Source organism: Borostomias antarcticus (genome assembly GCF_949987555.1).
Source record: "Borostomias antarcticus genome assembly, chromosome: 23".
Taxonomy (NCBI): Eukaryota; Metazoa; Chordata; class Actinopteri; order Stomiiformes; family Stomiidae; genus Borostomias; species Borostomias antarcticus.
The window spans coordinates 5,180,108-5,192,142 of record NC_140256.1 but is presented as its reverse complement, the minus strand read 5'-3'; the positions used below and the strand labels follow the sequence as shown (position 1 = coordinate 5,192,142).

Below are 12,035 nucleotides of genomic sequence, written 5' to 3'. Positions count from 1 at the left end.
CATTCAACAGAGGCTACAAACAGTTGGTTGTTAAGACAGGAAGATTTTCTTGAGGCAATACAGAGGTCAATACAGAGGTCAATGCTTAGCTTGCTTTTGTCTTTGCTCCCCAGGTGTTGGTGCTCAGGAACCATGGCATCGTAGCCCTGGGGGAGTCAGTGGAGGAGGCTTTCTACACCATCTACCACATCCAGGCTGCCTGCCAGATCCAGGTAAACCAGCATTACCACTGCTGCTGGACACCAGGCACAGAGAGGGAGAGGGAGAGGGAGAGGGAGAGGGAGAGGGAGAGGGAGAGGGAGGGAGGGAGGGAGGGAGGGAGGGAGGGAGGGAGGGAGGGAGAGAGAGAGAGGGAGGGAGGGAGGGAGGGAGAGAGGGAGAGAGGGAGGGAGGGAGGGAGGGAGAGAGAGAGAGAGAGAGAGAGAGAGAGGGAGGGAGAGAGGGAGGGAGGGAGGGAGGGAGAGAGAGAGAGAGAGAAAGAGAGAGAGAGTGTAAACCACAAAGGAAAAAGAGAGACTTTCATATTTCTACTTACCGTCTCTTGACAGGACGTACAGAAAAAAGCAAGGGAAAATAATGTGAAGTGCAGGTTTGCCAGTTTCATGCCTGAGTGAGTCCCTTGCCTGGGTACCCTTGTTCACTGTGGCTTCATGTGCAGCTCTGCTCTGAGCTGTTCCCGTGCCAAGGCCACACTGCTGCAGTCTTCTGTTGTGCTGACAGGTGTCAGCATTGTGCAGCGCCGGAGGGGAACAGAACCTGATCATGCTGGACCGGACCACTCAGAGACCCAACCCCACCGGTACCGTGGGCTGGGCCGGCTCCACCTTCGGCCCCCTGACCAAGATTCGACTAGGGGAGCATGAGTTTGAGGCCCTCATGAGAACCCTGGACAATCTGGTGAGAACACCATAGACAAGGGCAAGACAAATGTGGTAAATAGTATTTGAGAAAAAGATGCCAAACTACTATGCATTATATTTATATAGAAAGCAATATCCTGTGTAATGTTTCAGAGAGGTCAATTGTATCCCTAAGCTATATACAGCCCATACCATAGCCCATACCTATGCACATTGCTCTATGTGCAGTAATGACAGGGACACGTTGTCTCCGTGTCACCCTCCCCTCCACCGTGTGTGCCAGGGCTATCGCACCGGCTACGCCTACCGCTTCCCTGTGCTGCTGGAGCGTTTGCGGACGCGGAGAGAGGTGGAGGTGCCTGCCACCGTCACAGCATTTCAGTTTGAGGAGGAGGGGGGGCAGGGTGTGGCCCGCCAGCACCCCTTTGCCCAGCGGCACCAACAGGAGAAGACCCGCTGGCTTAACACCCCCAACTCCTACCTGAGGGTCAACCAGGACCAGGCCAGCCCAGGACACCAACGCACCATGGTACATGAGGGACATGGGTGGGGCATACCCAAAAAATAACACTGAAAATGTCTTTGTTTATTGATGATATGATATATATATATATGATTACTGGTCTTAGTGATGATTTCTTAGTTTATTGATTACTGTTTGTAGTAATAATTTCTTAGTTTACTGATGATACAAAGTAGAATTTTGGATTAAAGTGTTGTCTTACATATATGTAATTTCTATTTTCAGCAAAAACACTGCGTATAACAGCTGTTATATGTGTGCAGCAGTGTCACGGATGTCTTTTATCTGGGTGAAAAAGGAGGCAAGGTTAAAAACACGGTGTTTGCTCTCCGTAGCATCCTCAGGCAAAAGAGATGGGAGAACTGCAGCGATATGGAGTCCCTTTCAGACAGAACAATACCCTGTACCCTCTTACATCAGTGGGAGGAGACTAGCTCTCTCCTCTCTCTTTCTCTCCCCTCCCTCCGTACCTCCTCCCTCCCTCATCTTGCTCCTGTCCTCTGCATTGCAGGGGAAAGCTGAGTGCTTGTGTTCTTCACTGCAGTGCATAGATCGCCCTCTAGTGGAGGAGTCTGGCTCTCTGCTGCCAGATCATAACAACACACACAGAATAACACTGAAAACATACTGATGGAGAATCATGGGTTATTCAAAATTGTTGGAAAGGGAGCTGAATTGAAATAAAACAGATGATTCTAATCTGAACTGAACCTTTTCTAACTGAATGATGATAATATTCGGATGGCAGCCTATTAACTCACCCCCCCCCCCCCACACACACACAGTCAATCTTATCTTACAAAAAAAAAACACTAACACTGTGACTGCTGGTGGCACCAGTGCTTATCAAAGGCTTTTCTGACAATGACTGGGATGTACAGTCAATTCACTTACTCCAGACAAATGTACTCTTTGGAGAAAAGCGTTGGCTAAATTACTAAAATATAAAATGCAGAAAAAGTATTTGTCTGCCCAGTATTCGTCTCGCACTCTTACATGCCAACTTTGTTTCTATTGTTTTTCTTTAATGACAGCAGAGATGCAGGATCTTTATTTCTCCTCTTGGGAGGTGTAAGATGTGTAAAATAGTTCCCATTCCCTCTCTCTCAGTGGCTGAAGTCAGAGGAGATGACCCATGGTGGCAGCATTAAGATAGAGGGCTCAAACCAGTTTGTCCCTCTCTTCACCAACCCCCAAGAGGTACTGGAGACACGGAATAAGGTAATAAGTCTGATTTTCCACCCGGACACCATCCATCTCACAATATGAGTAAAAGGTGCACACTACCGTAGGTTTGATGTCTTTGGTTCTCATCTTTCTGGGGTTTTCTGTGTCTTTAAATTGTATTTCCAGATCCGACAGCAGAACCGCCAGGACATGAAGACAGCGGGACCCCAGTCCCAAGTACTGGCCAGTGTCATAACAGTTGACAGTCCACCGGTAGGGTTTGAGTGGTGCAGAAGTCAATTTCATTGGCCATCATTTACTGTAGATGATCTGAGGCATACTGTTAGTGTTTTGGGATCCTTGAGGTTGTGAAGAGGCTTGTGTTCAAAGTCCTGATCGTAATATGTCTATCCAACATCGTTCTAGTCTCCTGTTGAACTTCCAAAACTACCATTGGAGCCGGAGACCCCCAACCCCTTCAACCAGCTGACAGACCAGGAGTTGGAGGAGTACCGCAAGGAGGTGCAGAGGAAGCAGGAAGGCCCGACAGATGGTAGGTCTGACGGAGCTCTCTCCCTGCTAGCGCTGCTTCTACTATCCCTCACTCTGTCTCACTCCAACTCCACCCAACCCTGTCACTAAACCCACAGCCCAATGCTCACTATCCCTAGATGTGACTTTCACTTACACCTCACTAATATTCTCACTTTCTGCGTTCATCGAAGCGCATCCTTACTCTACTTGTGCACTTCTGTGGTCCCCTTTGTGTGTGTTTATGTGTGTGTGTGCGCGTGCTATCTTAGAAGGGGAGGAGGTGGTGAACGACAAGGAGTCTACTCCAGCTACCTCCCCCGCAAAGACCCCTCCCCCCTGCGACCCCCCACCCTCAGGTGAGGCTCGCTAGTGCTCTGACAGACTGCTGTGCTTGCTTTGCATCCAGGCCATCTGGGGCCTGCTTCAACTCACAGTCCCACATGTCAAAATGTGCGATTCTTTACTGTGTGCTCCTATCCATGCCTCAACTGCTCATTAAAAACCCATGTTACTCTTACGATATCCCACGTGGAAACAGCTCCTCCTGAAAAAACAATCCTTTCTGGTGCCTCACCAATGACCCTATGCGGTGACAAAATATTATTGACAAACTGATTGACAGATTGGGAGGGGTTAATATAACCTGGTTGCCAGAGTAACATGGGGCGTCAGTTTGGATGGTGTCGTGTTTCTTTCTAGTATGTTGATTTTTGTTGTTGTTGTAAACATGTCACATTTTGGCACCTGGTTATGCTGTCCACCTGTCTCCACAACCACTGTATGTACTGTGCCTCTCTCCCTCTGTCTGTTTCTGTGTCTGTCTTTGTCTATGTTCCTCTGTACTGCACTCATAGGGCACATCTCTGGTGCTAAGATCTTGTCTCAATAGTAAGTACGGAGAAAAACGGACTGTTGCACTCTCATGAACCAAGCATGTTAGGCTCTGCAATGCAACTGCAATAACCTGTTTCCCATGTGAATATGTAGCTCGGCCATAAGAATCCTGCATTCTGACTGTGCTTCTGTGTTGGTATTCTATCTTGTTTTACACTAACAATCCTATGACCAGAAGAGACAAAGACAGACTCCACTGCGGTTCAGAACGGTGAAGGGGAGGAGGAGAAGCAGCAGACAGAGGAGCTGGAGAAAGGGATGAAGGCTTTGTCAACTAACGACACCTCTGCCCCACCCTCAACCACGCCCGCTGTACCCACTGCCAAGCCCCCCGGCAACACCCCAGAGGGCTCACCGTCAAAGTCCCCCTCCAAGAAGAAAAAGAAGTTCAAGGCCCCGTCTTTCCTCAAGAAGAGCAAGAAGCAGAAAGAGAAAGCAGAAACTTGAGGGATATGCACTCGGACAAACAATTTTGACACCGCTACACTTCCAACTACACACACACACACACACACACACACACACACACACACACACACACACACACTGTAGGCACCCACAAGCTCTAGATTTTCATGTCTTTGTCTCCACTTGCTTCTGTACTATCAAACCATCTCTTAAGATTGTGTTTAAATATTTATTGTTTTGCACATAGGATTACAACAGACTACAACAAGTCTGATCAACTTAATGTTTATTGCTCTCCCTCAATATTGTTGCATTCAAATCTTCTTTTAACAATCCACAATCTTGCAAGATGAAATGTAAACAACAACATTCCTGTTAATGCAGCCCATCCCACTTAAAGGCGTAATGCACTTGGCACACATGTATATAAACATAGCTGCATTGAAGCATCTTCATAGGCACCCCTGGCTAATGTTAATTCGTTTTGATTGTCAGATGAATGTCACAGATATGTATGGCGAGCACAGGTGCAGTACAGTATATGTATTAAAATGCTGACATGATATGAAATGCTCTTAACGAACCGAAAGCTGGCTCCACTTCAACAAAGTATATAAACAGCAGGGACAAATAAGTGATTAATAAAATAAAAAAAAGCTCCCGACATTGAACTGACTGCTTTAAATGTCACTAATATCAAGCAAAAATACCGTATAAGCATTGAGAAAGAATTCTGTGCTTGTTGATGCAAATGAAGCCCCACCTGGAAAAGGCACTAAACATTCCACTCTTCTCATTTTCTTTGAAATGTGTACAAAATACCTCTCTACAGCTGTAATTATTTTTATGATCAGTAGCTGTTCTCAAAATGCTGTGTGATGTCTATTGATTTTTAATTTATTTCATATTAGAATGTAACGTGAAAGTTGCAAGAACAATGTACCAGTCATTAAAGATCAAGTTGATTTTAGTCCAATTCGGTTTTATGTGTTTTATTCAATCATGATATACGGCTTTTGGTATTGGCTGCTCTTGATCATGGCACTGTTTCACTATTGCATGTGATTCACTGACAAAGAAGCTTGTTTTTGTCTTAATGTTAGATATTACATAGCCTTCCCCTCTGGATTTATTCTGTTATTTACCAGACATCCTTATTCTGGGTGCTGTGGAGATTATGGCCATTGCCATTGTTGTCTGAGTAAGTACACTAAAATATCGGTATTGATAGGAATTGGCAAGGCATTCTAATTATTATTACAAACAGAAATGTGCAGATACCAACAAGAAAGTAAGCTACACTGTGACATGAACCACATGCATTACACTCACTGAGAAAGCTACTTTACAAAGTGTCTTACATTTGTGCTGGGGAGTTGGGACTACTGACTTCTTACATCAAATGCTTTGGATAAAGCGACTTATTACAGTCAGATAATGACTGTAATAATGTAATAAGTACCGAGTATGGTTGCTCAGAGAAAGGAAGGTGTGACTTGTCTCCAGTCCTATAGGTGGCGGTCGGGAAACACTGCTAAGCTTTATTCCGGAAGAGGAAACAACCAACAAACACTTTTATTTTTTACTTGCTTCGGTGTAGCGAAAGGGTAACGTTGCGTAGCAATGAGTGTGAAATAAATACCGTTTTAGTGCTCGTTGCAATAACTCTCCATCTCACGTTGGTTGAGGAAACTCATTCAAATTCAGAGAATGGTTAGAAGTAGAAGCCGCTCTCCAGCAAGACGAGGTTCGTATCTAACGTTACACCTACGTTTGTTTAAGAAGGTAACGTTAGCTAGTGCTAGTTGACAAGTTTGCTAGTTGCATGCGAGCTAGCTAGCTAGCTAATATTTAATATTAGGTAGCTACTGCAGGCATAAGCTAACGTTAGTTAAGTGATAATAACTTACATGCATCTTTACTGGGAGCTAGGTGGTTAGCTAGCATGTGTAACAAGTTAGCTAGCTAATGCTGGCTGAGGGTTAGGCCTGATTCATAGTCGACGTAAACAACGCAAGCTACGTTGTGAACGCAAGCTCCAACATGACTCGAGAGCTTGCGTTCTGGGTTTTGTTTTGTGGAAACGCAAGGAATTGCACTATTGCTTGCGTCAAGTGACACATTTCGGCATGACACGCAAGGACGCAACGAGATCTTGTGTGGCCTTGCGAAGCTTGCGTTGCTTGCGCTTATAGTTTGCGTCGACTATGAATCCGGCCTTAGGGTCCTAAACCTATCTCTCCACACTTTGTTTACGCTCTGCCAGCTTTGGAGAAAGGTCTGACAACTGGATAAAACCCCCCCCCCGCTGTATTTCACACAATCGTCTGGCGCCACTGATTGGGGCCGGGAGATTCCCCCGCCTCCTAATGACAAATAGTGCCCAGAGAGCACAGACCTCCGCCCATGAATCCATTTCTTGGCTTTGTGCGCGCGCATGTTTGGTATTATTGTGCGTTCGTTTATAACTGGGAGGTGGCAAATTGCGACTTGCTACTAGGAATGATTAAATAAAACACCGCATGAACTCGCACTTCCTCGTCGCAAATTCGGATATGTTTCTCAGCCCCCAGTTGCTCGAATGCACTAGATATAACTAGGTAACTGTGATATAATGGCATATAGCTCGAATGCACACAGGTCGGAGGTAGGTATTTTGCCACTTGCGACTTGCCAGCTCCGACAACAAACGAACGCACCATTACTGCAATCGTTTGGTCGATATTTTTATGTCAGTCCAAACCCCGTGTCTCTGTGGCCTTCCCATGTCGAGATATGGTCGTTTCAATTCCCCTCCTTTGATAACGAATGGGGTGTATTTTTCACTCCGGAACCAAAGTCCAAAAAATGAATGGAGGTGAATGGTTGGCCATGTTTGGGCGACTCGTGGACCCACCCCATTCGGATTCGGATCGGCTCCAAAATGTAATGGGTTCTAAATTGGCCCTTGCAACACCCATTCACAAGTTTAATGAAAATCAGTCTGGTAGTTGTGTAAACCTGGTCTAAAAAATGTGCTGTTGCTGGGGCAGAGGTAATTATGGTAATGTTTACTGTTCATTGGGGGTGCTCAAGGACAAAAAATGTCTCATCTGTCTAGCTAGCATGAGCATCAGTAACAAATCTTGTCCAAACTAGGGGTTAATTTATTCCAATTTCAAAATATGTTACATTTTATCCACCCACTGTGCATTTCACAGCCAACTGTACATACTCATCTCTATATTTTGCAGAGAGACGCCGTTCTCGCTCGACTTCGAGGGACCGTGAGCGAAGACGCCGGGAGAGGGAGCGCTCCAGGTCTCGGGACAGGGACAGGCGGAGGAGCCGCTCGCGTTCCCCTCACAGGCGACGTTCCAGGTAAAAGAACTGTTCGAAAAACAGTTTACAGAAAGTCCACTCAAAGGTTGACCATTTCTTGTGGGGTTCTAGGGATGCTCCGATCTGGGTTTGGGGGGGCCGATACTGATCACCGATTATTTTCCTCAGCATCGACCGATACGATTTATTAAAGGCGGAATAAAATGGTTGAACGTGACACGTCAGTTATCTTTAGGTGACATAGAACAGAGTATGCCCATCAATTTTGTTATTCAGTCATTTTTAAGTACTATAAAACTCCTTTTTCTGGGCGATTGCTTACCTTACAGTTGAGTTAGAAACCTTACAGCACAGTTTGCACCATTCATTTTGTTTAATGCCAGGGAAGGGTAGAGTATGATGCGCTGTGTTTCTGCCATTGCACAGGAGGGCTAACGTTACCAAAAGCAAATGCATTGAGAGCTAATATGGTCTTACCCATATTATTTTACTGATATAATGACACTATCTTTGCTCACATCGATTTATATTAAGGTGGCCCATTATAAATCACTCATTAACTCATGAATAGGCCCTCCAAATAGTATTCAGTGTATCAGATATACTTCATTATACAGTGTATCAGAACGATGTTGTTTTCTGTGACCTTTATTTTGAAATTCCTTGAAAGAAAGCTACAGTACCTGACATGAGTTTCATTTCACACTGCTAGAAGGTATTGTGCTCTGTCCTGATTTAAAAAAATGTCCAAACCACAGTTATTCAGAGATTTTGTTGTTTTAGCAGCAGCAGCTTTGAAGATATTTGGGTAGTATGAAAAAAGACTATGAAGAGATCCCAGGAGAAAATGTGCGCAATGGGAATGGATGTTGGAGATTGTTGACATAATGTTATTCAACTTGAGATCAAGCTACGTAGCATCGAAAAGGCTCTGTATACCCTTGTCTGATGTGGTTAGTCACTTTCATGTTCTGAATTCAATTAACCCACCACTCTATACCACTTAGCTTGTAGCATCCAAGTTTGTTCTTGTATCATCATCAAGCTAACCAGCTAGAATAGACTTAAAAGATCGACTTTTGCGATCGGTCAATATGGTGACTGCCGATCGAGTCATTTGGAGTGAAAATTGGCCGATTTAAATTGGTGGCCGATCGATTGGAGCATCCCTATTTTTCTCCCACGGAAGGAGCCTTGTGCTAAAAATTGTCACAAATGTGGCTAGCCACTACAAGTCAAGCCCACACAAATTCTGATAGTGGTTTCACTTAGATATAATCCTTGTTTAGTTTTAGATTTGAACTGTTGCAATGTCCCCTTCCTAGTCTAGATAACCCGTCCACCAGCCATGTCCGTTTTCTTCTCCCAGATCTCCTCGTCGTCCCCGCTCATCCTCCAACTCTCCCGGGAGGCAGAAGGACGACAAGGACACTCCTGTGAAAGAGCATGAGATTTCTGGTGATTAAACCCAACTGTTTGTGTGCAGATGTTGGAAAATTGACTGTTGGGCTCCACTCAGATATAATCCCAAGTACCTTCACCCCAGACACTTGTGCAAACCTTGAAGATTTGGTTAAGCATAATGTTGATTGTGTAGGCCTTCAATACTACTATTGCCATCTGGTTTATTAATTATCTGATAACTTTCAGATCTACACATAACTGTACAGAGAGGAGGGGCTAAGAGTCATTCTGGACATGGTTTAAATTTTGCTATTTTGTACAGAGGAAGACATGCAGGGAAAAACCGAAGATGAGATTGAGATGATGAAAATAATGGGATTTGGCTCCTTCAACTCAACTAAGGTATTAATCTTGGAATCTCACCATTTACCACAAGATGGCACACTTTCCCAATCTACTACTGGATTGTTTACAGTAAAAAAGTTTAATCATTTGAGGACATTTTCCAAGATGGCATACCTGGGCAAAGATAGTTCACATTGCTAATGCAGAGAAATGTCTTTGCACACAGGGGAAGAAGACCCTTGGGTCAGTCAATGCACATGCGATCAATGTATCTCAGAAGAGGAAGTACAGGTATGTGGATTTGCCTCGTAAACAAAAGTGCTAGTCTAGTACATGTGGTTGCAGAAATGATTTAAGAAACAGATTTTGCATTTACAGTTATTACCTTTACCTGATTGTTTTTCATGATCACAGTCATGTCATGCTATCCATAAAGTTTTTTTGTTGACGTTTAGAAGCATTGACCAGAATGTTTTGTAGCAAATTAACCATTATTACTGTAAGGCTGAAGGTCCTCTTCTGTAGTTACCACTCTGAGCATCAACTGCTCTTGTGGTAACCAATCACCTTAGCAGGTGTTTCTATGCAGAGAGATCAGCTCTCCCATTGGTGGATGATGATGTAATGTACAAGTGCTGCAATGGTAGCAATGATGTAATGTTTTTTGTGTGTTTTGTTTTCTTCAGACAGTACATGAACAGAAAAGGTGGATTCAACAGACCACTGGACTTTATTGCCTGAAAGAGGAAAGACTTGCCATTGTACTCTAGATCCCTTTTGATAGTCTTTCTTGACTTTCTCGGTTTTGTGATAGTTTACTTTTGAATATGATGTTTTACATTTGTTGATTTAGTTCACAAATTCTGTAAATATCTTGGTGACTGAACACAGTACAAGTGAAAGTCATGTCATCACAATATAGGTAAATCTAAGGATGAGCCATGTGGACATGTGGTTTTTGAAGGTGCATTGCATTTTAATGTTGTTTTTTTCATTTCAATAAAATGTTTCAAATCATGTCATTACTCCTGATTTAAGATGTACTAAGCGGATAATAATAATTCAATAATTTTGTGTATACTGGTCAGATATCCAGCTTTGTATTTTATGGTTTGTTTAGGGTCACTTGACGCTACATGCTTCCACACATCAGAAAACTGAAAAAAGTATATTTCATAAAAATGTCACTAGTTACTGTAACCACATTACACCAAAACTTGACTCAAGTCGATTAACCCAGGTAGTAAAATATTGTATTTGTTAATTTGCAAAGTTGTATTTTAAATGTATTAAGTAGTTACTTCACTCAACATTCACCATGGAAGTAGCTATATGTCATGAAAACACTGGTATCCATTTTCTCTTATGCCTGCTTTAGATTTGATAGGCTGAAGCTACACTACAGTCATTTTTTGTGTGGAAAAAGTAGGTATATATATCTTTAAGCAGAGTGCTCAGATGGTGACCAATAGAATCGCAGCCTGTGAATTTGCCCAATCGCTGAAGTCGAAATAAGGCAAACAACACAGCCTAACCAATCAATTTGATACACAGCGAAAACAGCATGTCAGTGGGGCGTGGGTCCTTTAGCCCAAACGGGGGGGGGGGGCGACCAATCGCTATCAGCCTCAATGAAAAGCTACCAATGGTTAGGTCATTGGCGTCCACGATATGGAAACTGGGTCCATTGTGGCTCCTCAATAAATCTTGTTCCCAGGCATTCTCAGTGGATGAGACGTGCTCAAGGAGCCAAAATGGCGGAAAGGGTGCCAGTTGCAAATTACCCGTGACAGTAAATTTAGCAAAAGCGACAACTGCTACGACCTATAGAAACCCAATCTGCAATTTCGGGTACCCAATAGGATCACACCTTTTTTCTTTTTTTTTGCCGAAAGTACAGTAGACCCAGCAGTGAAGACCACTGACGGGCAGATCAACAACACACCATTGTCAGATAGCTAGTACGCTGGTTAACAAGCCACTGTTGTCGACATATTTTGATAAACACCGCTCTTCACTCTGGTTTTCCAGATCGTGACTACCCCAAACCACGCGTGATCAACTAGCAGCTATCTATACCAGCCAAGGAACCATAACTACCGAGCAAGCCAACACACAGACCTCTAACATTTATTCGCTGCTTCGATTTGATAGCTACAATTTGATAGATATCACATGAATACGCTTTAAAGCAGACGTTAGTTAGATCGCCATATCAATTTGCGTCATAGGAATTACAGGCTATTTTTATAGGAGAATTTTACATTATTCGTAGTTGACAGCTTGCTAACATTTGCTAATCGTTGATTTTCTGTTGTCGGTTACACCCCCTTTGCTAACGTGGCTAAGTGAGCTAGCTAAACAGTTTGAGTTTTGTATCTAATTAGCTGTTTTTGGACGGGGACAATCAGTACGACATCTGTTTTGTGGACACTCATTTGGTGCTTGTTATGTTTGTCATCAAAGCTTGAGTGAGATAGTCTATTGTTTTGCCACAAGCTAAAGCTATTTGTTGGCATCTTCCATTCAGAAACGATAAGGTTATTGAGATATTCAGGAAGTGTCAGTGCGAGACACAA

The 12,035-nt window shown here is 43.6% G+C and overlaps 2 protein-coding genes across 5 annotated transcripts in view; both read left to right on the top strand.

The window, feature by feature from the left end:
* The window catches only part of add2 (adducin 2 (beta)), a gene marked incomplete at both ends in the record, with an annotated part of 7,844 nt that extends 3,419 nt beyond the window's left edge, over positions 1-4,425 (top strand). The window contains 8 exons of one of the 4 annotated variants that reach the window (XM_084457673.1): positions 114-212; positions 721-897; positions 1,144-1,389; positions 2,494-2,604; positions 2,737-2,823; positions 2,977-3,103; positions 3,357-3,440; positions 4,154-4,425. In XM_084457673.1, coding sequence (XP_084313799.1) covers positions 114-212; positions 721-897; positions 1,144-1,389; positions 2,494-2,604; positions 2,737-2,823; positions 2,977-3,103; positions 3,357-3,440; positions 4,154-4,425 — 1,203 coding nt within the window. Of the gene's footprint in view, positions 1-113; positions 213-720; positions 898-1,143; positions 1,390-2,493; positions 2,605-2,736; positions 2,824-2,976; positions 3,104-3,353; positions 3,441-4,153 lie in introns of all 4 variants that reach the window. The other 3 variants (XM_084457674.1, XM_084457672.1, XM_084457675.1) reach the window with 3 other exon arrangements.
* A 1,563-nt stretch (positions 4,426-5,988) lies between these two features.
* Positions 5,989-10,467, top strand: snrnp27 (small nuclear ribonucleoprotein 27 (U4/U6.U5)). Its single transcript, XM_084457132.1, has 6 exons — positions 5,989-6,133; positions 7,620-7,746; positions 9,077-9,165; positions 9,434-9,513; positions 9,683-9,747; positions 10,143-10,467. Exons 1-6 carry the CDS (start codon positions 6,097-6,099, stop codon positions 10,195-10,197), a joined length of 453 nt encoding a protein of 150 aa, XP_084313258.1. The 5' UTR covers positions 5,989-6,096; the 3' UTR covers positions 10,198-10,467.
* Positions 10,468-12,035: the final 1,568 nt, after the last annotated feature.